At 38.3% G+C, this 25,771-nt stretch overlaps 2 protein-coding genes across 6 annotated transcripts in view; one reads left to right on the top strand and one right to left on the bottom strand.

The window, feature by feature from the left end:
* The first annotated feature begins 1,997 nt into the window (after window positions 1–1,997).
* On the top strand, window positions 1,998–23,724 carry DDX43 (DEAD-box helicase 43). Of its 4 annotated transcripts, none has more exons than XM_015623234.2 (16): window positions 1,998–2,327; window positions 2,916–2,971; window positions 3,357–3,489; window positions 4,822–4,929; window positions 5,487–5,568; window positions 7,810–7,966; window positions 8,052–8,170; window positions 8,456–8,566; window positions 11,226–11,367; window positions 14,973–15,073; window positions 15,772–15,859; window positions 17,365–17,492; window positions 18,087–18,196; window positions 18,604–18,742; window positions 19,501–19,588; window positions 22,878–23,724. In XM_015623234.2, exons 1-16 carry the CDS (start codon window positions 2,012–2,014, stop codon window positions 22,983–22,985), a joined length of 1,986 nt encoding a protein of 661 aa, XP_015478720.1. In that variant the 5' UTR covers window positions 1,998–2,011; the 3' UTR covers window positions 22,986–23,724. The 4 variants fall into 4 exon arrangements, with proteins under 4 accessions (XP_015478720.1, XP_015478719.1, XP_033368850.1 ...); XM_015623233.2 differs by having other exon boundaries at window positions 19,501–19,606; XM_033512959.1 differs by having other exon boundaries at window positions 18,063–18,196.
* Window positions 23,725–23,751: 27 nt separating this feature from the next.
* The window catches only part of CGAS (cyclic GMP-AMP synthase), a 6,977-nt gene continuing 4,957 nt past the window's right edge, over window positions 23,752–25,771 (bottom strand). For both annotated transcript variants that reach the window (XM_015620476.3, XM_033512960.1), the window contains one exon: window positions 23,752–25,415. In XM_015620476.3, coding sequence (XP_015475962.1) covers window positions 25,073–25,415 — 343 coding nt within the window. In that variant the 3' untranslated portion in view covers window positions 23,752–25,072. The remainder of the gene's footprint in view (window positions 25,416–25,771) is intronic.

Raw genomic sequence — 25,771 nt, 5'->3', positions numbered from 1 at the left:
TTCATAAGTGGACCAAAACACCACAAAGGAAGTTTGTTAGAATAAAATGTGCAGAAACCAGTCTGACACGTTCAGTTTCTGGTAACTGTTTACAGCAGTTTACTTTCACTTAATGTTGCAGCTCCTCTATGAAAATGAGCTTTGAAGTTATTGTTGCCTTCTGTGTTTGATAAATGGCAATGGATTCAGGATTGGCAATCAGGAGCCTGTGTGGGGAGCAGGATTTCTCATGGAAGGCACATCTATCATCTCAGTTTAACCTGAGGCCGAGGTGAAGCCATATCTTCTGCATTTGACCATGAAAATTACTGTAGAATGTTACTGCACCAAACCTGAAACACTCATGTGCAACACGCCTACTTTCTCCACTGTGCTCTTCCTGCAGCCTGGCTGAAGACAAGCTTTACTATTTCAGTATAAAATACTAAATACAGATAGCCTGTTCTTGTGGTGAAGTCACTTCCTCTGTGGAGGCTTCAAGAGTGGACACAGATATCTCCATGTACAAGGGATCCCCAGCCTCTCTTAACATACTTAAGATACTTGATATCTTGATATACTGAAAATTAAAGCTGCAGTTGCCAGAAAGGGAGGTTTTCCATGTCAGCCAATGTGAATACTACCAAGTTCTGCCTAAGAATAAACACAGGACAGAAAAGAAAGCAATTGTACACATTCTCATCTTGTGGTAAACCAGGCAGCCTTGCCTCCTGTGCACTCAGAGCTTTTAGGGAAGGGTCAGAAGACAGTAGAGAGTAGTTTTTCCTGTTGGGTTACCTGGCAGATTGCCATGACCAGGTACCGGTGGTGATGCGTATCCATAAAGACACATACATAAATGTTCCCTACAGAGGTACCTACAGAGGGCTTGGACCAGATGGCCTCCAAGAGGTCTTCAAGCTCTGCTGTTCTGTGATTCTGTTTCCAGTATTGTATCAGCATTAGTAAATTGCGTCATACTGAACATAAAAGCTTCATGAAACCATCATTAAGGCTTCATTTGAGATAAAATATTATGACTTCACTTAAAAAATCAGACTGCAATGTATCAGGATGACACCAGCCTGAGCACCCAACAAAATTACACAGTGCTGCCCTCACTCCGTTGCCTCCCCTGAGGCTTCCCTGAAGCTGTCCCACTCAGCCTACAGACCTTGGGAGCTTTCCACATGTTCTCAACTATATTCTTGCCTCTGCTGCCTCCTCCTCCTCCTCAGCTAAGCCCAACCCAAGGCCAGCCTGTAACGGCAGAGGAGCAGGGAGAGAGGAAAATCAGAAAATACCAGCAATGGCATGGCCAGCAGCACCAGGGCAGTGATTGTCCCTCTAGTACTTGGCACTAGTGAGGCCACAGCTCAAGTTCTCTCTCCAGTTCTGGGCCCCTTGCTGCAGGAAAGACATTGAGGTGCTGGAGCTTGTCCAGAGAAGGACAACCAGGCTGGCAAAGGGTCTGGAGCACAAGTCCTGTGAGGAGCAGCTGAGGGAGCTGGGATTGCTTCTCCTGAAGCAAAATCCAGGGAAGCCCTTATGGCTCTCTACTACTGCCTGACAGAGGCTGCAGCCAGGTGAGGGTCAGCCTCTTCTCCCAGACAATCCGTGAGTGACTGGACAAGAGGACACAGTCCTAAGGTGTACCAGGGCCGGTTTAGGCTGTGCATTAGGAAGAAGTGCTTCACAGAAAGAGTGACTGGGTATTGGAACAGGCTGCCCAGGGCGTGGGGGAGTCACCGTGCTTAGAGTGCTTAAGGAAAGACTGGACGTGGCACTCATTTGCTGTATTTGACAAGGCGGTGTTCAAACACAAACCGCACTCAGAGATCCCACACACCATTTCCAACCTAACCGCTTCCGTGATCCCCCGAGAAGACAGCGGGGCAGCCATAGAGCCTCCTCCACGTGCGGAGCCAGCCAATCACAGCTCAGAGAGCGGCCCACGCCAGCCAATCAGCGCGCCTCGGGCTTGAGACGGAGCACGTCCCTGCACATGACGGCCGAGCCGGCTGCGGCCGCCATGTCGGACTGGGAGGCGAGCAGCGACGAGGAGCTTGGCGCGCCGGACTGGCCGCGGGCCGCTGCTGCTGGGGCGCTGTGCTGGTCGGCCAGCACCCCTTCGTGGGGCCGCGCCTCCGTGGAGGGCGGAGGGCGATGGTGGAAGGGCACGGGGAGTCGCGGAGGGGAGGAGTGGAAGCCGCGAGGCGCTGAAGGCTCCGGCGGCCCGAGGCGGGCTGCGCGGCAGCGGCCGCCCCGAGCTGCGGCCGGCCAGGCTCGGGACTCTGCGGCCCCGCTCTGTTTCCACCTCGATAGTGCCCTGGTCGGAGCTCTCATAGGTAATGGCGGGTGCGCCCCCGGGCTAGGTGCTTGACCCTCTGAGGTAAGCGGGTGGGGAGGAGGCGAGGAGACGGCCTCCCCCGCGTCCTGAGGGAGCGCATGGCTGTGGAAGTGAATCCCTGCCTCCCGTCAGTCTGGCCGGGGAAGGGCCCCCTGCAGTTCCTCTCCGTCTCTCTCCACCTGGGCATCGCAGAGTGCTTTTGCAGGGTTTCTGCCACTTGCCAGGGAAACTTTTCCTCCCTAAAGTGATTCAGTTGACGTCTGTTTCTCAAGGCTAGCAGTGTGTAAGTGGTCTGAAGCCCCTCTACTCACATGGAGGAAGGCTGACAATATCTTGGTCCAATTTTACACCTCCATCTCTTCTACTGAAGGACATTCCCCTACACACAATCCTTGCATTTGGTTAATTGACAAAAGAGCTGCCTACAGTCTCCAGGGGTTTGGTGTCACATGCTCTTTGATTTGTAGATGAATGCACTCATATGAAGGTCTTGTGATCTGGTCACTAACAAAATATATACAATTAATGTGTAGGTTTGGGCAGGTTGTCCTAAATCTGTAATACCTGCTGTGTATCTTTATAACAGGTCGGGGTGGAACTAAAATTAAAGAACTTGAGGATTCTTCAGGTTCCAGGATAAAGGTACCGTGTGCTGTATGTTGTCGAGAAATAGCATCTGTTGAGAACATACTTAGTTTTGTTTCTGTGTAAACCATTTGGAGGAAGTTGAAGGGTGTTACAATGGCTGTAATAATGCCACTGCTTTACAACTAGTAAAAAGGAAGTGGAATTGAGGGTGCAATTTGGATGTTATGTGAATTTAGGAAAAGGTTATTGATTTTATTTTTTTTCCTTAAGTTTGCATTTATTTCCTTTTCTTTTAGAAATGGGATTAAAGGGCCTTTTCATAGAACAAGTTAAACTTCAGGGAAATGGGAAATAAAGGACCAGAAATTGTTTTCAATATGTCTTGTACAGTGTTGGTCTTTGAGTATGGAAAAAAACTCAGTCGTGTTTTTGAACATAGGTTACAAGAGGAACCTATGAATCTGAAGTAAAGATTTTTGGCAGCACTGATGTGCAAAACAAAGCCAAGATGTTGATTGACAATCTTGTTACAAATTCTGGACAAAACTATGTTAGAAGTGGGACAGAGAAAGGTAAGAAATGTGGGATTGGGGGAAAAACTTATTATGGATTGTCTTCTATATATTTGGTAGTTTGCTGGAGTATTTTTATATTGTTACTATTTTTCAAAGTAAATTAACTTAAAACTTGTTCTTCGGCAATGACATCTCCTTAAAACAGAAATACCAAGATACTCTTTTTTTCAACTATGGACAGTTTCCCCCTCCCCCCAAACTGCCAGGCTTTGGTGAAAACCAGTTCCTGTGTGTTTTCAACAATTTTATGGATGCAGAATGTTATACCACTTTGGTTTATTGCATTATCAGTCTGATTCCTCCAAAATGCCAGCATTGGCTCTAGTGCAAGTTTTAATCTGGTATCTGTGGAGTATTACAATTCAGTAAACTTTTGTGAAGATAGTCTGTAAAGTGCTGATCATAGCATGGGCCATGCTGACTTCCTGCTGCTTTCAAGGAAAGTTAATGTTTTAAGGTTTGATGTTGCACTTCATGCCTGGTTTTACAAGGCTTTCCTGTGGTAGCTTTGTTACATGGATATAGAAATAATTTTTCTACGTTTGGGTGCTGCTTGTATTATTGGTGCATCTTGTATGTGCTCCCAACAATTTTTTGCACAGGCAAGCACCATCCACAGTTTTTGATCAGATACACTGATTAGGAAGAAGGGATCCAGGATTAAATCCAGAATGTTCCAGCATTAAAATAAGGACTGGAGTAGTTGTATGTTTCATTTGCAGAAGTGTCCTGGAAGGTAGATGAATATGTTTCAAGAGACTAGAAGTACTTAAAACTACCTTAGGATTTGTGACAGTGTTATCCCTATGTTTCCTGCCTTTCCCCTAATTTTCCACGCAGTTGTGTTGCTATTTATTTCTTCAGTGTAAAACTGCACTTAGGAGGCGTTAACCTCATCAAAAAATATACAATATAACTAGACTGAGACTTTATTGTGGTGTTGTTGGATGCTTTAGACCTAAGCTTTGCTCTTGTAGCTGTTAAAGCTTCCTGCATATCATCTACTGGTTTCACAAGTTTTTTCAAAAGCTTGCTGCACAACAAGCCTAATTTATAGTTGGAGGAGAAGCATTTCACAACCCATCATTACTTCCTTTAAATAACTAAAGATGTTGAAATGTTTCCCTTTTTTTTCTCAAAACTGAATTTGTACATGTTTTAGCAATGTTTCAGGGCAGAGATCTAGGAAAGAAATTTCCAATTATATGTTTCATGGCTATTTAAAATACATGAGGCCTTGTAATAGAAAAAAATGTGTTTGTTTTGAGGGGAGATTTCTCCCCATGGTTTGTTCCATCAAACAGCAGCATTTTGTTACTAACTCTGCAGGAAAAACCTTGGACATTATCAAGCCTGAAAATAACCCAAAGAAACCAGTGATTAACTGGGCCTCTCTTCGAGAAAACAGAGCCAAATATGAATCTATGAAGTGGGCAGGTTAGCTTTACAATTTTCATTATATTATACTTGTCTTTATGTGGTAAATCTGTTAGAATGCTTAAAGGTTTCTAATACTTGCTTTGAGATGACTGAATCTTTCGGAGCCCAAATTGACGACGTATTTGCAGTGAGCTGGCCATGTTAGCATTTCTCAACGTGGTCATGGAGGACACTGATTACTGCTGCCAAGAATTAAACCTGCTACTCATGTGGTATTTTGCATATCACCCTTTGAAAATGGTGTTGTTTTGTATGTGGCCACCAGAAAAAAAAGAAAAACCTAAGAGGTGTCAAATATACTACTATATATGTTAGTAGAAATTACTTCAGAAATTGAAATGTGGGGAAGTGGGGTTTTTTTGCCAATGTTGAAGTGTTTGTCTCAGCCTTCATCTTTTTTTACATAAGCAATGGTCTTCCATCACTTCCAGCTAGTCTCTCCTAGCTCAAGGCACTTTCTGGGTCCTGGGCTTTCCATCGTAAGCTTTACCAGACTTACACTGACTCTGTATTATTTCTTGCTGATTTGAGTTGAATTTTTCTGATTGCTTAAGGCTTGCCTCCAATTGAGAAAAACTTCTACAAAGAATCATCCAGGACTGCATCTATGTCACAAGAAGAAGTGGACCTGTGGCGGTAAGATATTTTTTTTTTAGGGAATCATCTGTTTGGCAGAAATTACTATTAAACTATAAAGCCTAGAAAGTGGGAGATGAAATACTGAGAGGCAGTAATGCTGGGGTTTTGTAGCAACTTAATCTTCTTAAGAACTCTTTATTGGGAATGGAACAACTAGCAGTGAGATGTTATTAGTTGTCTGGAAAATTAACTTCAGGGATTTTCTGCTTCTCTAAAAGTGTGTGATCTAGTTGAATTTCAAAACAGAAAAAAAAATCATGACAGTTCATTGACTTTTGGCTGTTTCTTTGCCATTCATTAGGCAGTATATTCACATTTTCCAGATCTTTCCAAATAGGATTGTTCACACATTGAATACCTTTTGGCTGCAATTTTTTTTCCAATCTTTTTAGTCAAAACCATCTTCAAACCAAATTCCAACTTTTGTTACTATTGTCTTCCTTTTTTATCTATCTTGTCTTTACAAGCCCATCCTAGCGAGTACATGAGTACATGCTTCAGTTAACTGCATCTGTTTATTTTGATCCAACAGCCTATATCAGTACCTCTCAAGGAAAACAGATCATCTGTTTCAAGTGATTTGGTTCAGGCCTTGGTAATAGTTACAGCCCCCTTCAGTAGTGCTAATGAAGTCAGTGAGCATTATTGAAGTGTTAGCTTTTTTATTACTTTAAGGAAAGTATATATTAATATATATTAATATATATTAACTATTATATATATAATATATATAATAGTATTATTGTTAGAGCTTGTGAAAATTACAGACCATTGTTCTTGTAGGTTAAAAATATGTACTGAGGAGTAGAACTCGTGTGATAAAGGAATTTTTTTCTACTTCATCTAATCAGTTCACTTTAAGGAAGAAAAGGCAGCAATTGAAATAAATAGTTCTGTAAATGCGAGAGGAAGTTGAATTGCCCATTCTTTTCCTAGCTCTACACCCCACTTGAAGAAAAGCTTTTTACTGAATGGAATCTTCAGAGGAGTACAGGACTGAAATCAATATGCTTATGCAGATGTCATGGTTTAAAACCAGATGGAAAATAAGCTCTAAGCCGCCACTCCCCTTCCCTCACCCCCTCTGATGAGAAAGGGACAAAGGGCAGAGATTATAGGTTGAGATAAGAATTTACTGGAAAACACCAATGGGATAAGAAGAACAGCAACCACACTAATAACATTGTATAAAAAGTGATTACATGCAAAAATGCTCATGGAAGTCTGACCAACAAGACACCACCACAGCCAGCACTGCAGAGCTCCTGAGAAAAATGAGAAAATGGTGGATGGAACTGTCCATGCCCATGTTTTTTTTTCCCCAAACCTGAGACAGCAAAAACAATAATGCCAAGCCTTCTGGTCAGACCATCCACACCACAGCTTCATTTGCTTTTTGCTCTCCTGGGAAAAGGAGCAAAATGGCCATGGAGGGTCATTGCCTTCTTCTTCCACAGGAAACCACACCCCTTTTCTCCTGGAAAGTGAATATCCCGTGCACCCCCTAGGGGTGCTTTGGGTGATACAGAGTAACAATGTAGTCATGCCTGCATGGCTTCAAGCTCTCATCGCTGCAAGTGCAAGAAAATTAATTCTGGCCTTGGCCAAAACTAGGACAGCGTATTAATAGCTCTTAATTGGGGGAAGCCTTGGAACAGCAGTTTTTAATGTATTCTTTTATTTGTGTTGTGATTTGGGTTTTGCCTGCTTTTAGGGGTTGTTTCTACCAGTCTTGGGTTTTTTTTGGAGCTATTCTTACTGGTCATGTTCTTTTCCCAAAATTGTTCTGTTTGTATTCTCTAGAGTATCCAGGGAGTGACTCTGGAAACAGGTGGGGAAAGTTTTTGTCAGATTATAGAATTCTGACTGATAAGTTCAAGCCATTTGTCTGAATTTTGGGTTGTCTTTGGGTTTTAAAACTTACCATACCTACTGAATTTTTAATAGGTTATAATTGTAGCCTGATACGACAGGACTGCAATTCATGTTAATAACCATATATAACTTTAAATTAGTTGTTCTTAAGAGAGAGTGGTAATTGATACCTCTGGGAGAAGTGTTCCTTTAGTAAGACTGTTAAAAAGTTAGAAGACTAATTCAGTCCCATTCAAGAGCCTGAACTTGTTTTTTCTTGTTCCAGGAGTTTAAAAAAAGTTAAGAAACACTGTCTTTTGTGTTAGCTCTACTTTTTCAGGTACTGAGACTTTAAAACAATTCCACTACTTTAACTCTATACAGGAAGGAAAATAATGATATAACTTGTGATGACTTGAAAGAAGGTGAAAAGCGCTACATTCCCAATCCTGTTTGTAAATTTGAAGATGTGTTTGAGTATTATCCTGATATTATGGCTAATATAAGAAGGGTCGGTTTTCAAAAGCCTACACCAATTCAGGTACGTCTTTAATTTCGATAACTCTTTAACTGAAGCTTAAGAGAAAAATGAAAACTACATTTAAGTATTTGTTGTTTTATGTTAGTCCCAGGCATGGCCAATCATACTTCAAGGAGTTGATCTTATTGCTATAGCACAGACTGGCACTGGGAAGACATTAGCATACTTAATGCCTGGATTCATTCACTTGACTTCACAACCAATGTAAGGACTGCTCACAGGTCTGATTTGTTTAGATGTGCATACTTCCCCCTGCACTTACTTCCTCCTGCATCCAACTCCTGAACTGATTTTCTAGTAATGAAGATAAAAATCATGTATTGGAAAAAGCATTATAAATCTGATGGAATAAGCACCAAATTTGTTACCATAGATTCCATCAGCAGCAGTGTACAGAGGAAGTTTGGAATAGTATAAAAACATCAGTGTCAGCCATGATGGACTTTGCCTATATTTATATACCAACATTTGAAATATGTTTTGTTGCAGATCCAAAGATCAGCGTGGTGGGCCTGGAATGTTAGTCCTTGCTCCCACTAGAGAACTGGCACTTCAAGTAGAGGCAGAGTGTTCAAAGTATGCATACAAAGGAATTAAAAGGTATTCTTGCTTTTCTCTGATTTGTTAAATAATATTTTGTTTCTCCTACCAATTGTAGCTTAATTCACCTACTAAAATAATTGCATTTAAGAGGGGAGGGGATAGTAGTAAATGCAGAGTTTATATTTTCCCAGTTTTCAGAATGTCTGTTTTGACTAGTCTCATGGTCAAAGTTTATGTAGCTTTTCTGCTTCTTTTCCTTCTGAGTTGGCAGCTAAGAAGAATCACACAGAATATGCTGAGTTGAAAGGGACAAGGATCATCAAGTCCAGCTCTTAGCCCTGCACAGGAGATGCCCAAGAGTTACACCATGTGATTGAGAGCATTATCCGCACACTTTAACTTTTTCAGGCTGGTGCTGTGATCGCTTCCCTTGGGCGCCTGTTCCAGTGCCCAACCACCCCCTGGGTGAAGCAACTTTTCCTGATATCCAACTTAAACTCCCCTAACACAGCTTCAGGCCATTCCCTCGGATCCTGTCACTGGTCACCACAGAGATCAGTGCCTGCCCCTCTCTCCCCCTCATGAGAAACTTGTGACTGCAGTGATGCAGTCGTCTCTGCTTCTTCAGGCTGAACAGACACAGTGCCCTCAGCCACTCCTCACACAGCTTCTTCTCAAGGGCCTTCACCATCTTTGTGCCCTCCTTTGGCCACTCTCTAATGGTTTAATGTCTTTCTTACACTGTGGCACGCAGAACTGCCCCCAGCACTTGAGGTGAGGCTGCCCCAGTGCAGAGAAGAGCAGGACAGTCCCTTCCCTTGCCTGGCTGGCAATGCTGATGCCAGCCTGATGCCCCCCCCAGGCCTGGCTGTCAGGGCACTGCTGATTGATATTCGACTTAAAATCAATCCCTTTCCATGGCACTGCTTTCCAGCATCCCATTCTCTGGTCTGTCCATACATCCAGGTTCGCCCATTCCAGGTGCAGAATCTGGCACTTTCCCCTGTTGAAATTAATGTGGCTGGTGATTTCCCAGCTCTCTGATTTGTGGAGGTCTCTCTGCAGGGCCTCCTTGCCTTGGAGGGAATCAGCAGCTCCTCCCAGTTTTGTGAGTCTGTGAACTTGCTTAGTATCTCTTCCAGTTCTGCCTCCAAGTTGTTGCAGGCAGGACATGAAGATGTTATGAGGGTCAAGGAGCCCTGTGGGCCCCTTCTAGTGACAGGTCACCAGTCTGATGCCACCCCATTCACTGTAACCCTTTGTGCCTGACCTGTGAGCCAGTTGCTCACCCATCCCATGATGTGTTATCCAGCTGAGTGCTGATTCAGAAAGATACTGTGAGAGGCAGTATTGAAAGCTTTACTGAAAGCCAGATTACATCAACTGGCATCCCTTGATTGTCTTGGTGGGTTATATTGTCATAAAAGGAAGTCAGGCTTGACAAGCAGGACTTGACTGTCATGGAGCTGTGCTGGTGACTACATTGACTGGCCAGCGACTACATTGTCTTAGAGATGTTTGTCAATACCTCCCAGAATAATCTTCTCTATAACTTCATCAGGCACTGAAATGGGACTAACATGCTGGGATCCTCCTTGAAAATCAAAACAATTTTCACCAGCTTCCAGTCAGCTGGGACCTTTCTGGATTCTAAAGACCGTTCAAAAATCATTGAGAGAGACTTCCCAATAACAGCCAGATTTTTGAGGATTTTTGTATAAATCCCATCATGCCCCATGGATCTGTAGAAATCCAGCTGGAGCAGCAGATCCTGCATAATTTGCACCTCAGCTGGGAGTGGATCATTCTTGCAGTTGTGGTTCTCCAGCTCAGGGCACTGAAATCCCCGTAATGTATCATCTGTGTTGAAGACAGTGGCAAAGAATGCATTCAACAGCTCTGCCTTGTCTTTGTCCCTGTTTGTGAGGTGACCATCCCCACCCATCCTGTAATGGGCCAGTGTTATTTTTATGCTGCCTATTTGCTACCTTCTCTGTAGAACACATCTGGCTTTCTTTTATATGAGATTGCACTTCTGAAAAATGTCCAGGTTCTTGGCCATGCAAGTCTCTTTGTACTGTCATCTTCTAGCATGTTGGCCCTGAGTCATGGGGTAATTCCATCCCTATCTTTATTTTTGTTAAACTTTATGGTATTTTTATCAGACCATTTCTTTAGCCTTTTTGTGGTTCTGGTACAAGCCTAATTCTCTTGAGTGTATCAGCTGCTTCCCCAGTTTGGTTTCATCCACAAGCTAAGTGTAGATCTTTATTTAAGCAATTAAAGAGACATTACTGTGCTCTGAAACTTAGGGGTCTCTGCTAACTTTGTGTAGCATTTTGAATCAGTCTTACAGTCACCCCAATAGCAAAACATCTCACTTCTGATGGTACTGTTTGGAAAACCATGTATCCTTTCATAGTTCATCTATTTTTTGTGTGAATATTTTCAGAACTACCCAACACGTGTGAGCTATCTTCCATTCACGATTACTTTCACTGCAATTTTAGCAGAAAACTATTGCTGAACTGTTGAGGGAGTGTCATTCAGTGTTAATTTTATTAATTATGGCAATACTGTCAATCACACTTACAGTATTCCTTCCTCTTGTTAGTACCAGGTGACACTTTTAAAGCAACATGGTGGCATTTATTTGAAAAGGATTGACTTTAGCTGAAACTTAATACACTATTTCTGTAAAACTTTTATTTTACAGTATTTGCGTCTATGGTGGTGGGGACCGAAAAGGACAGATAGACACAGTTACCAAAGGTGTGGATATTGTTATTGCTACTCCTGGCAGACTGAATGATCTTCAGATGAACAACTTCATAAATTTGAAGAGCATAACATATTTGGCAAGTAACTGATGTGCAATGAGTAATGCACCAGCTGGGAAATGGTTGACTCAGTTTGAATTTAAGCTTTAATGGAGTTTTCTTTAAACTTCCAAAGTCCTAATTGCAATACAGCTTAACACTTAAATTGGTGTTGGAGGGATGATTCATACTTATTATAATTGCATTGCAGATGTGAAATATTCCCTAGGAAAAATAGACTTCTAGCACAGCAAGCATTTTAAAGATGCTAAGTTGTTTTTTCAGTAATGTTTGGCATTCTAAAATTCATTTTAGAATTAGGATTTGTTATTAATTACAGGATTAGTTACTAATGGATGAAATGCCTTTCTGAAGTTGTTTTTTCTTTTTCTTTTTAAAGGTTACCAGTGTCTCAGTTTTTTATTAGAACTTGTGCAGAGTCACATACAGATATTTAAATGTTGGGGGTCTGACTTTCTTTTGATCTCAGTGGAATAATAGCCTTGTAAACATCCTTATGTCTTTATTTCATTTTTGCCTTTTGCTGTGCTGAACATGTAAGACTGTTGCTGTTTGTAAAATGCTTTCATATATTCACTTTATTTCTAACTTGTCTGTGAATTGTTGCCCAATTTGACAATTTGGCCATGCTCTCTGTCTGCCCCTCTACCCTGTGAGAGTTAACTTCTCTCCATGTTGTAACAAGTTGGCTCCAATTCTAGGTGGTAGTTGTGAGCTTACTGGCAAAGCCAGTACTATAGCATCTTTATAAGTTTGGCCATTTGGGAAAAAAGTTTATTACTGGAAGACAGGAGAGTAGTGTTCTGTAGAAGACTAATATGTAATTGCTGAGCAGAAGAACAGGCCTGAGAACTGGTATTCTGAGAGGTACAGGAGCAGAGGTCATCTTTCTGCCAATGTGAAGTATAGCCATACCACAGGCACACACTGCTTCATAAAGCAGTGGGTGTTGAACCAAAAGCATGTTTCAGTATGTGCAGCACATACCATAGTATGACATTGCTAAAAAGAATTAACTATCAAATGAAAAACATGGTGCTGTAAAACAGGAGGAGAGACATTTATTGTTGCACTACTAGCAGTTAAATGTTTTTAGAAGAACCAGTGCAAGGACTGTGTATTGTGATGTGGTTAAGGTCTCATGCCTCACACTTGAAGGAAATGCTGTGCTACCACAGCCCCATGTGGAAAATTGGACATGGAAAATTTTATCTTTTTGTGATCTTCCTATATATTTATCCTTGTAGCTTCTTGTGCTTTTCAATATATAAGTTACTTTCTGTTTCCAGAGCTTCGTTGTCAGTTTTCAGCCAACAAATAATTTAATCTTGCAGCCTTGCTTTCAGAAAAAGAGAGTGGTAATAGATTTCACATTTACCACCTTGGATGAAGAACACTCTTCATTGAAGAGCTTCATCTACAGTTTTCATTTAAAGATATTACTGAGTCTTTGAAGGTTCCCAAAGTAAACTGAGTATTTTATTACTTGCTAGTATGATGCAGTTGTTTCCCAAAGGACTTCCAAGATAAGATACTGGGATACAGTTGTTAAAAAACCACAACCAACCAAATGTACCACCACCCAGAAAAGGGAAAAAAAAAAAAAAAAGCCACCAAACAACAAAAAAATCCACAAAACCATGCTCTATTATTTATTATTATTTATGTCTAAATAGGTACTGGACCCAAGGTGATTTTGAGGTTAGAATTTCTCTACTTGCCTGGCAGAACCATGAAGTTGATCAAGTCTTGATTCATATTTTTGGGAAGCCATTTATTCAAGATAGGCTGCTGTTTTTCAGTATTTCAGAAGTAGGATTGTAAATTCTGTCATAAACAGCCTTTTGATTGTTCAAAATACATTTCATATGAAAATATGCTTTTTGTTTCCCCTGTGTTCAGTGTAAATCAGTATTCATTCATCAGCAATCTGATGAAGTAATCTTAATTCTTTGGGCTTCATGCTGATAAAGCAGAAGGAAGGAATTTGGAATTGTGCGTGAAAATTGGGAAACATTTAGGAGAAAGTGTGATTAAAAATATATATATCTAAAGCATGAAGGAGGATGTAAAAGATAGATTGGAGTAGGAGTAATGCTTTTATTCTTGAATATGAAAAACAATAATGTAAATCTTACCAATAACTGATGCAAAACAAAGAAGAGAGGAAAGTAAATAATTTTCAAAGGAAGAAGTGGCTTGTAAGAATTTCTTGCCAAGAAATAGAACTGTATGTATATATTTAAAGGTAACAAGAAACCTAAGATTATGTCCGTTGAAGGACATAAAGATTATAAACAAAGATGGGGCTATGACACATTTAGAAAAAATCAGTACTAATATCTATCTGACGTCTATTACAGCCTTTAATCTTAATGAAGCAGCTATCAGAAATAAGAAAAGTAAACTTCAACTACCCTGATCTATCTGTTAGACACAGATGCTTTCTTTTCCCTCTGCAGCGAAGTGCCGGTGAGCTTAATAGCATAGAAAGCTTCTACTGGTGAAAAAGGCATAGCAGCCAACTCTGAAAAATTAGTTGTTTCAGCCTCCAATTCTGTTGAAGCCAACAATTCTATTAGAATTCCTGTAGTTAATGAAATCTCCATGAGCCCTCTAAAAATAATGAGAATTAAATCAAGAAAATGGAATTCTTATCTTGCCTCTCAAACGATAATTTGTTGTTTCAGAGATTTACATAGGTAACTATATAAACTAAAGCTATGTAAACTATAACTACTAAACTTATATAATAAGCTTATTATATAATAATATAATTATTATTTAATATAACAAAATATCAGGAAATAATGGAGCAGCAAAATTAGGACAGTAGAAAGGGATTATCATCAATTTCCACATAAGTGACTAGAAATTGTTGATACTTAAAAGGGCAATCCATGTAACTTTAATTTTCAAATAGAGTTTATGCAAATCAAAGGAGATAAATGAGTTTCAGATGTCAATCTTCTTTCTTTGTACATGACTGAAAACATTCACAAGTATGCTTGTATATTAGAACACTTGCCAGTTCCAAAGAGTTGTCCTCAGACCTCCAGCTCACTTGTTCATTTCTGGCCTTTTTAACCAGATGAAACTAGCTTGTGCTCTGGGAGCTGTGCAGTGTCCTAGTGTGAGCCAGAATGTATGCTTTGGCTTTTTTCCTATTTCTAATGAGGAACTAAATTGACAAGTGATATTTTGAGCCTGTATGAGATCTCTGATGAGATAGAAATGAGATTTCCCCTTTAAATAGCAAACAGTTTCTCAGTGTGTGTTGAGCAGGTTGCTCCCATCTGGGTTTGGTTGGCTATGTGTTTTTGTTTCAATTTGTGCTTAGTTTTAACCATCACCCTAATTATTGTTAAAACAAGCAGTTGTTTTTTTCTTAAAATGCACTTAAAGAAGCTGTGAATTTTCTTGTTTTGCCTGCAAGCATAATACTGAATAAAAAAGTGTCAAGGAAATTGAAGAGGTAAAATAGAACAGGTTTTGCAGTAAGTTATGGAGAAGATTCTGCAATTAAAACAGTTACCATCAAAATCATCTTCTGTGTAATGTCTTGCTGAAACAAACCCTCATCTGAGGGACTAGGCAGAATAAATAACCTTGTTTCTGAACAGGTTTTAGATGAGGCTGACAGAATGCTGGATATGGGATTTGAACCTCAGATAATGAAGATCCTAATAGATGTGCGACCTGACAGACAAACTGTTATGACGAGGTATCTAGACATAGTAGTGCTCAGGACTTGAACATAAGGTTATTGAACAAGTTAATTATTAGTGAACAAATTAATTTCAAAACAAATGTGTCAGTTATTAAAATTTGATAATTTTTTTTCCCCATTTTGTACTGTCTTTTCTGAAGTTGTTTCATCAAATATAAAGACAATTGAGTTGTCCCGAAAAAAGGAAGGTATCCTGTGAGTGCTAGAATTTGCCATATCCATTTGAAATGCCAACTAACACTTCTCCATCTGGAACCAAATGCATTTCCTGACTCTATGACCAATATCTGTGCTAGTCTGTACCTGGGTTAATTTTGAAATTACGCAGCTTTTGGGAATTTAACAAACAAATAACCCAACAATTATTTTTTTGCCATATTTTGCATTTAAGCTTTTGTTTTCAAAAACAGACTAGAAACTTGCTTATAAGGTATTGTTCAACTGCTAAATTCAGCTGAGGCTTCAATAGAAAGGCTCTATAATTGTTGCCTGTATTTTTAACCAACGAAATTACCTTTGAAGCTCAAGTGCTGTTTACTATTAACTTAAGATGAGTTAAACTAAACACTGTTTACTGCATATGTGTTTCACTGATATATAACAAAAGAAAAGCAATATGAAATTAATGAATTAGAGAATATTTGGCACACTATTCTCATGCATGTGTGCTTTCCTTTTCACTTCCTTTTTAGTGCTACTTGGCCTGACGGTGTCCGTCGCTTAGCAAAATCGTACTTGAGGGATCCCATGATTGTGTATGTTGGCACTCTTGACTTAGCAGTAAGTTGTCCTGTTCTTTTTTGGTTTTTCCCCTTCCTTTTGTAGAGGAACCTATGCTTAAGCCAAAAAATTCTTTCTTGTAACTAACTGTATTTAAGTAAATGCATATATATTTTGTAATCAATTTGAGCTTTCAAGAAACAACTCCATGCTATTTATTTTAAAGTTTCCTTAAAAGTTCAGAAAAATTTCAAAAGTATAAACAAACATTTTCTGTAACAACATCTAGAAGTCTTAGCTCTTCAGTAGAAGACATCACAGGTGACAAGTAACAGTCATATTGAATATTCTGCTTCACAGTGCCAAGTGTTTTTGTGTGATCCCTTGGTTTTACAACCTTAATTTTGGTTCAGCAAGTTCTTATTCTTTACTTGGTTTTCCTTCTGAAGTTCTTCTTTCTAATGCATACAGATCCTTATCTAAATCTGTTTCCTAACTGCATCTTTCTCAGTTGGAGTGGGACCTTTGTACTAAACTCCTGGAGAACACTTGCCTAGAGTAATGTGTTAGAGTAAGAACTGTCTTTAAAGTCCAAAACTTCTAACACGTGGATGTAGTTGCTTAGTTGTCACTGTTGTGCAGCTATGTGTAGTTAGCTTCAGTACTAGCAGAATTTACAGAAATAGTAGTTTGCCAAGATCTTAGGAAATTTTCATTTTCAGTTCCATTTTTTTGTTAGCGATAGGGAATAGGAAACCTAGTATCCAGCACGCTTTTCAGTAGAAATAGAGACTAAATGTGCTTTTTGTCTGTTCTGTTCAGAACTACATTTTTATCAAAGGGCATTCCTTGTCAGGATTGGAATTTGAAAGACATCAATTGCTGTTGTAGCTCTCTTCTCTAGGGCATTCTTTTCTTTTTACAGGAGCTTCTCTTAGTTGAAGAAGTGACATGTGGTGGGGGGAGGAAGGTTCACATGTGGAGAGAGAATCTTTGTCTACTTGACTGAGTCTTCAACTCTTGCCACAAGATCATGATACCATGCCATGAGAATGTCTAGATGTTTTATTCTACTTATTAGTTGCACCTTAGACATTCTGTGGTAACCTTCAAAGGTGATGGAGTAAAGTTTTTAATGAACTGTTATTGGATTAGTTAGAACTGATAATTTCAAAGATATTTACAATACCTTTAAAAGCCTGTAATTTCAAGTAAGACAGCCATTGTTCCAATTTGCTCTCAATTAATATAAAGTATTTGCAGATTAAAGAACTTCAATGTGCTTTTCACTAATAATATATTTATTTAATCTCACTGATCTGTACCCTTTAAATATCTGCAAATAAATGGTTTGACAAACTGCTTAAAGGTAAATTTTATTATTCTCCTAAAGCAACAAGGAGGTAAGAAATCTTCATTGTTTGAACTCCAAACTGATACATATTAAGATAGTTTTTTATGGTATCATATATTACTAGTTTTAAAACATGGCAATATGGGAATTAACAGTAAAAAATATTATTGTAATCTGTTTCTACCTAACATCCCTTTTTGCTGTTTGACAGGCAGTAAACACAGTACAACAAAAAGTTTTTGTTATCCCCGAGGAGGAAAAGAGAGCTTTCATGCATAGTTTCATTAAGTCTATGAAGCCAAAAGATAAGGTCATCATTTTTGTGGGAAAAAAGCTTACGTATGTAATCACTTCCCAGTATCACCTCTGTTTGGGTTTTTTTTCCTAACCTAAATACCAAATGGTTTCTTAGTTCACGTAGTAACTATCAAGTGTAATAGCTCTTCTCCACAATGTGCTGCTAGTAGTATTATTTTTATTTATAATTCAGACTGACTGGCAGTTTGTATCTTTTTTAATATTGTTTATGGTGGTGGTAAGTCTCAGTTTCATGTAGTTCAGTTGGGATGTTTGGATTCTTGGGGATACATGAATGTGATGTACTGTTTCCTTTCATGTGCCTCTGGTGCATGCAAGACCTGATTAATGTGGGGGGTGGTCATTGTACCATACCTGAACTTTTTGAGTCAACAACACAAAAATAATCTAAAATAAAATAATCTAAAAGTATAGATAAAGGTAAACATTTCTATGTGGATTAGACTTGCTTTCCTATTTTATAATAAATATCAGCTGTCCTTGATAGCATTTTGTCCTTAAGCTCACATTTAGCTTTTGTTGTCACATTTGTCTTTTTGATCTAAATGTAGATACTGCACTATTTTGTTTCTTCTTTTCTTTTGTTTTAAGAGCCATTGCTTTATTTCACCATAGAGCTGATGACTTAGCAAGTGACTTTGGCATCCAAGGAATTCCAGTACAGTCACTTCATGGCAACAGGGAACAATGTGATCGAGAACAGGCTTTGGATGACTTCAAGAAAGGTGACTCTGTACTGAAGTACTGGTTTGTTTAGGCCAGACTTTTAAAGTTTGTTCTGTTCAAAGCTTGTCTAAGTGCCATTATACATCTTGTTGTTACAAGATGTCAGCTGAGAATATAGTTGTTGAAGTTTTTGTTCTTTGGACAGACTCTTTATATCAACCAGGCATATTTCTTACTTTTCCTGCACTCTACTGTTCTACTTGTGAGTTGCAAATAATAGTAAAATGACATTTTGGGTGCTTACTTACCAGCTTGTATTTGAAGCGAACTCAGTGTGACATGCAACAGGCATATTTTCACTTGGTGTTAAGAATAATAAGTGCATTATAAGCTAGAAAACCAATAGACTGGAGTATGTTTTCTGTTTGTTCCATGAACTCCTATTCTTTTCCTGTCATACTTGTAGGCAAAGTTCGAATATTGGTAGCTACTGACTTGGCATCCCGTGGCCTTGATGTGCACGATATTACTCACGTTTTTAACTTCGATTTCCCTCGCAACATTGAAGAATATGTGCACAGAGTAGGTCGTACAGGAAGAGCAGGGTAAGTGTTTACCAGAAAATAGTAATGTGTTACTGATGTTTGTTATGTTTTATGCACTGTGTAGGTGTTTTTCTTGTCAAATTCTAGAGGCTACAGGTGATGTGGGGTGGGGCAGTAAAGACTTCAGTGTATCCAAGTATATTCTCGAAACACACTGCTTTGTTTTTAAATGAATTCACTGTTAAATTGTAAGCAAACAAGTTTTGCACCTTCCTGTTATTGAATGAAGGGTGCTTGTAAGCTGGTTTAAATATGAGGAAGAATTAGAAAAATAATTTGCATTGATATTCTGGAATGTTACTTCCTTGTTTATCTCTTCATGGGCTGCTGATTTATTTAATTTCCTAGACAGCACATTGAGAAGAAGCATCTGTAGGTTCAAAGTCTGCAGCCAATCGTGGTGGTGTGGTTTAGTGGTAGTTCTTTTGGATGCCACTTTCCCAGGCTGACACAAGTGTGATTTTTCTCATTTAATCATGAATATGTGTCTCTTCATACTAAAATACGTTGCCATTATGCTATGTTTATTATCTAAAAGGCTAAATTAGTTGTGCATTTGCTCCATTGTGGGTGAATTGCTGTATTCTAATTTTTATGAAAAGTTGCCTTCTGTCATGTGCAGACTTAATGCTCAAACCACTTTTATTCTATCAGCTCAGTAATATTGCCTGTAGTACAGCTCATTACTGCCTAAGTCAGTAGTAAAAGCTTGGCAAGAGTTGTTTTGAAGATCAGCAGTTGTTTTCTTCCTTGTTTAGGCGCACTGGGGAGGCAGTAACACTTGTCACAAGCAATGATTGGAGGTTTGCGTCCGAGCTGATTGACATTCTGGAAAGAGCAAACCAAGTAAGAATACGTTACTGGGTAAGAATTATATTGGTTTTGAGTTAGCATCTGAAGTAGGTCATGAAGTTCTAAGCCTATTTAGACCCCTCTTGTTGTTTGTGCTGTCTCATGGGGAAAAAAAAAAACGTGTTTCAGTCTGTCTTGTCCTAGATAGCCCTAGCTGTATTTTACCTTGGAGATGAATTCCAGGAAGGAACTGTGGAAAAAGTAGCTAACGTACACAGTGAGGTCTGCAGAAGAGTAATAAGGTTTATTTTATGTCATAATATTTTATTCCATTTGGATTTCACTTTTGGATGCATGTACCAATGTTCTTAACAGTGTAAATATTAACAATACTTATATCAGAAGAAGCTCAAATATTTTATCTGTTTCTTGTATCTGACAGTTGTGACACCTACATCTTCCAAGCTATCTTCCTTACTGATGCTTGTAAATAGTATGGGAAATGGATCTGGAATGTGATCTCTTTTTTTAAAGCAGCTTTTTTTTTTTCTTAATACCACATCTGAGAAAACAGAGACAACAGTGTTGCTGTTTCTTGCTGTAACAAGGAACAATATTTTGTCTGATTTATAGTATACCCCCCAGTTCAAGTCCTGACTTGAGCTGAAATTTTGTTTGTTTGGGTTGTGATGTTTGGTTGGTTGGTTTTTCGGATGGGAGTTTGAGTATATACTAAATGGATTTTACCTCAAATCTCTGTTTTTTACTATGGACACTTACTCAGACTTTAAACCTTGGGTTAAACTTCACCTCAATCTTTTGGTTTGTAACTCTTCTTAGAAAGATATTATGTTGCTTTATTCCAAACTTAGTAAGATTTTTTTTGAGGGAGGAAAAGGAGAAAAGGCATAGAAGAGTAGTCACCTAATAATTCCTTAAAGTTGCAGATTTGGGATTTTTGCTTGGGGTAGGATTTTTTTGCTTTGTTTTTATTCAGAAAATGCAAGAGGTGAAACCAGTAGTGATACTGTGAAGCTACTTTAGAGGTGCCTTGTGTTTGTTTCCTGAGTTAGCAATTCCCTTTCAAACCTTGTCTCCAGCTGCAGAATGCAAAGTTCCCAAACTGGTTTGGTTTTTTTGTAATGTGTGATAGTTCAACTGGGAATGAGTCTCTGAGTTCAGAGGAGAAAAGAGGAACTCTGAATCCTTGCTTTCAGAAGTAACTATTAGGCACAACATTATTCTCAAACTTAGTTATGTCTGATAGAAAGGAAGTATCCCTACAAAGTACTGGGTTTTTTTCTAATGACAATGAAAATACCATTGTTTCAGTCTTAAAGCATCATGTAAAAGTAAGTAGAGAACTGAAGGTTCAGAATACTTTGATTTCAAAACAAGTTAGCTCCTTTTGTTAGCCAAATGTTCTCTGATTTTGAATCTACAGATTATATAAAGAAAAACAGATACAGCAATAAGGTGTCTGTTTCATGCTGAAGTAATCTTTTATATTTAAAAGCTTATTAAGAAGCATGGACAGATTTATTGGAAAACAGGTAGAAAAACAGTAATCTCTGTAATACCAAGAAAAGCCTTCCATATAAATTATGGGATGGCATCTTTATCCTTTTCTATTTTCTCACTTGGACTACCCTACCAAGGCTTATATGTTTAGCAGATACAGATTGCTCATGAAAATTCTCAACAAGCCGCTAGATGCTGGATATTACCTCACTGTGATTTTTATGTTTCTACATCCTCACTTCTTCCCTCTTGCCTTGTGCTTGCTCAAAAACCACTCCTGCAATAAATTGTTGCGACTTTAGTTTGGAATAAGTTACACTTGGAGCTCTAGGAGAGGATCTGATACTGCGGAAGAAAATCATCCAATGTATCAACTGAAAAATAACTTTGTCTCAATACTTCTATCTCCACTGATAAATCTGTTGTGTCTTTCAGCTGGAGATACAGAATTTTTGAGTTCATTTTTAAATAATGTTTGAAACTTAGGCAGAATAGACTCTTCCAGAGTTGCCATATTTTGCCAGGATAGTCACTTACCAGTACATAAAACATACACTAGCGAGCTGTCCCTCATGCCAGCTCAAGAAAAAGTTGCTGATAGCAAATAGCAAGGATTGCTCAATTATAAAGCCTGACAAAAGAAATGGAAACTAGAGGAATATGATTTCCTGTTTCACCAGACCTTTTGTCCTGGCTGCGTTCTCCACCTGTTCAAGCATTGCCAAGCCCAGGCACTTTTAGGGAGACCTTAAGGTATTTACATTTGTTTGTACTCTGCTGTTTGCACTGTATTTGTGCTACTGGCAGACACAAATCACACAGACTGAGCAATCATGTTAATAACACACTGCCTTTGCTGTGATCAGGAGTGATTCTGGACAGGGTGAATTCAACTGATGGCCGTGTGCCATTGCAGATTGTTGAAGTGGGCTGGCTTTGACAGATCAGTGATCTGAGACCTCTTGACAGTACAGTTGCCCACAGTGCTTTTTGCAGTAAACATTGCATTAATGTCAGCACTATGCCTGACCTGGTTTAAGAAGTTTTGTTGGATACTGCCTATGCTCTGTGAGCAAAATAATGGTATCTGGGACATTTTTTTTCATCACTGTCACTCAACCTAATAACTCTGTAATTCTTCATATCAGGCCTCAGTCATTAAAAACTCTGAGGTGAGAGTGCTTTGATGATACTGTTCACATTTTCCACATAATTACAAACATTCCAAAAACCCCCATGGATTTGGGCAAGATGTTCTTGCGACCTCCCAGAGGTGGGAGATCTGAGCATTTTCTCTTGCCCTTCTTTTCTTGTCTTTTAGATTTGGTCTAACCACATGAGAATTGTTCCTATGACAACATTTTCTTTAAATCGCAAAATTTCTCTTCAGAGCCTCTAAAAACTTCCATAAGGAATTTAATACAAATCAACATTCAAATATATGTATATATTATTATATCACCTTTAAGTAGGACTGGATGTTTTTACCAGCTATTCCTTTTCATTAAAGGAACATGTAAAAATGTATCTTTTAATTAGCTGGTTCTATGCTGCCATCAGATACAGTGATGCAAGCATAGACATATTATTGAAAATCCAGAGACATGATGATGATTATTTTTCAGTATATTTCAGTACAATCTTATGTAAAATGGTTTCTCTCTGCATTTCTACAGAAAAGAATCTGTAGAGTGACAGGAGTCAGATAAATAAGGATATCAAGTTTGGGAACACACAGATCAATAGCATTTTCATAAAGCAGAATCTAAAAGTTTAGACTTGTTTAAAATTCACCTTGTGTTTTTACCTGCTTTCTTATTAGGTAGTTCCTGATGAACTTATTGCAATGGCAGAAAGATACAAGCAATCACAAATGAGAAGAGATAGTGAAAAGGATATACAAAGACCTTGGAGAAAGCCCTCAAAATGAGTATAATCCCTTGAAGCAACTGAGAGTTATTTTAATTAGTATTAGCATCCATGGGCTTGAATTTATAAGTTTCATTTTGTGTTTGATTGTTTAATAGGACAGCTACAGAAAACAAACTTCTCAAAAATGTCTTAGAAAAGGAAACTGTATTAACTTTCCATAGGAATTAATCTGGTTTTGCACTTAGATACTATTTTCACATAAAAATTAATGGGGTTTTTTTGTGTGTGTGACGTATGAAATTTCTGAAGCCATTATCTGCTGGTAAAAATCAAATATTGTGGCTTTGTTGGTTGGTTTGGTTCTTTTTTTTTTTAGTTAAATGAAGTATTAATATATAAGAATGTAAAAGATAATTTTTCCTTTTATATTCAGAGAAATTGATTGTTCATTGTAAGCAATGCTTGTCAATGTATTTTCAAAATACTGTACCTTTGCCTTGACATGCCACTGACATGCAGAAGTATTTCTCAGGATAATGCAAACTGCTCTGTTTGCCATTACATATGTTTGCTGAAGCAAGTTTCCTTTATTCTTATTTTAAAATTTGACATTGGAAGTCATTTTTGTTAACACTTGTGTCTCAAGATTTTTTCAGAGGTCTGCATTTTCTTGTAATGGAGAGAGCATGATGAAGAAGTACTTGTTTGTGGCTAACTGAGGAAGAAGACCAGCTTCTACTCTGGTTTTTGTGGCTATGTTCTAGCTTAAGGAACAAAACCAGAATTTACTTAGAGCAATGTTAACAAAGTCATGGAGAAAAGAATACATTTGAAGGCCAGCTTTTATTTCTTCCAGATAAAGTTGATTTACACTTTACATTTGGATGTCAAGTTCTGTCACACAGATGCCCAGTAATAATGGGGCATATTTTCTACTCTTTCAAATTTATATGGGAATGAGTTATTCCTTCATTTGATGCTTGGTCTGAACTTGCGTTTATCTGTCATATGATTAAATAAAAATAAACAAAATTCAGTAAAATTAAAATCTTTTAGTAAAATTACTCTGTGAATATTCTTCCCTCTTAATTTGCTCATAATTTAGGTAAATCTGGGCATTATTCAAACCTGTAGGTTATTTTGCCTTCAAAATTAGGCTAAAAACATGGACTTCTCATGGCTTCTATAAGTAGAAGCAAAAGACATTTATTTGCAGCACAGCAGTTCTCAAATGCTGTGTACTTCTCACCTGCACAATTTTAGTAATAGGAAATATTAAATACTTTTTTTTTCCTAACACACATTTCTTAAATATGAGAAAAATGTATGTGAATTCAATTTCAGGAGTGTCCAGTTCATGCTGCATTTTGGTTTTGATAACCTTTTATATCAAGAGTCCTCCTCTTTGATACAGGTTGAAAGATGCATTTCTTTCTACATGAGTCATCATACAAATAAATGCTCATTGGCACAAAACCATCTACTCTGTTGCATCATTTTAGATAATGATTGTTTCTCATCCAAAGCCCAGTGAAAAGACTGATTTCTAAAGTAATTCTGAAGATGCAGAAAGGGTGAGTTATTCAGGAACTTCATATTACTCAGATAAAATATTCTCTCTCTGCTGCTGCTGGTGATTGTCCTCTGCAAAAGATCTTCATCACACAGGTGATCTGGGGAAGTTGTTCTGGTTACTCAAACGTAATGTCAAAGTAACTCCAGTGACTTTTGAAAGCAGGAGTGTATTTTGGATATTCTGCAGTGGAGCTTAATTTTAAATAAAATTGTCATTTTTCCCTTTATGTAGTCATTGATGCCTTTGTACTTGAAAACATAGAATTTACATGTGTGAAATGAACTGTTGCAAATTCTTCTTTATGTTCTTAGTATATCTTGAAGATATTTTGCAGGTGACATCTACATTTGGGTAGGCAAGGTAAATATTACTTAAAACATTTATTTTAAAGGTTATGGCGAGGCACTGTAACTGAAGTATGTATTTTTTCTCTTCGTGTTCTTGATTTTATTTTGGTTTGGTTTTTTTGGTTTTTGTAGTACCAGACAACTGAAGAGTAGAGTGATGCACACTGTTTTGTTTTAAATAAGCAAGTCAACATGATTAGGTATCTATTGTGAGCAATGTTCTTAATAATTCTCATGAAATACTGGGAATCCATTGTTCAATTCATGGCTTATTTTTCTTGAAAGGAAATGATGTCTTGCCTTATCTTCTAGGCTGAACAAGTTGTATTGGGGAATAAAAAAGTGAGTCAGCTGAGACTTTTGCAGACAATCCACAAAAAATCCCAGACATTGCTGAAAGCAATGATCCAGGTCTCCCAAGTGCCAGTCTGAGTCATTTGGCCACGTGACGCAGGAGTGGAGAAAAGCAGTTTTCACGTGATAGGAACAGAATTTTTCCAATTCTTTTGGATATTTCATTTTAAGTTGCTCTAGAAGATACTTCAGCAGCTTAAGGCAACCTTTCCTGTTAAAAAAAAAAATATATATTAGGTACCTTCTCCATAGTTCTAAATATGTAGTTCAGATATTTAAACTCAATTATGCATTAATTTTCTTGTGGCTTTCTTGATTCAGTGCAAGATGTAATTGGCAAACCAACTTCTTTGTTTACTTGTTAAGGAGATTTTGAGCCTCATGTGGGTTTTGTTCTTCCTTGAAGAAATCTGGAAAACAGTTCTCACAGAAGTGAAAAATCACTTATTCATCTTGATCTCATTCAGCAATTTTCTCACCATTATTTTAGAAACTGCCTTGATATGAAGTGTTGTCGTTCCGATTGGGAACGGCTGGAAGGAACGACACAGACTCTCAGGGAGTCAG

This window comes from Parus major, chromosome 3 (assembly GCF_001522545.3).
Source record: "Parus major isolate Abel chromosome 3, Parus_major1.1, whole genome shotgun sequence".
Taxonomy (NCBI): Eukaryota; Metazoa; Chordata; class Aves; order Passeriformes; family Paridae; genus Parus; species Parus major.
The sequence above is the reverse complement of the archived record's forward strand: the minus strand, read 5'-3'. Positions and strand labels throughout refer to the sequence as shown.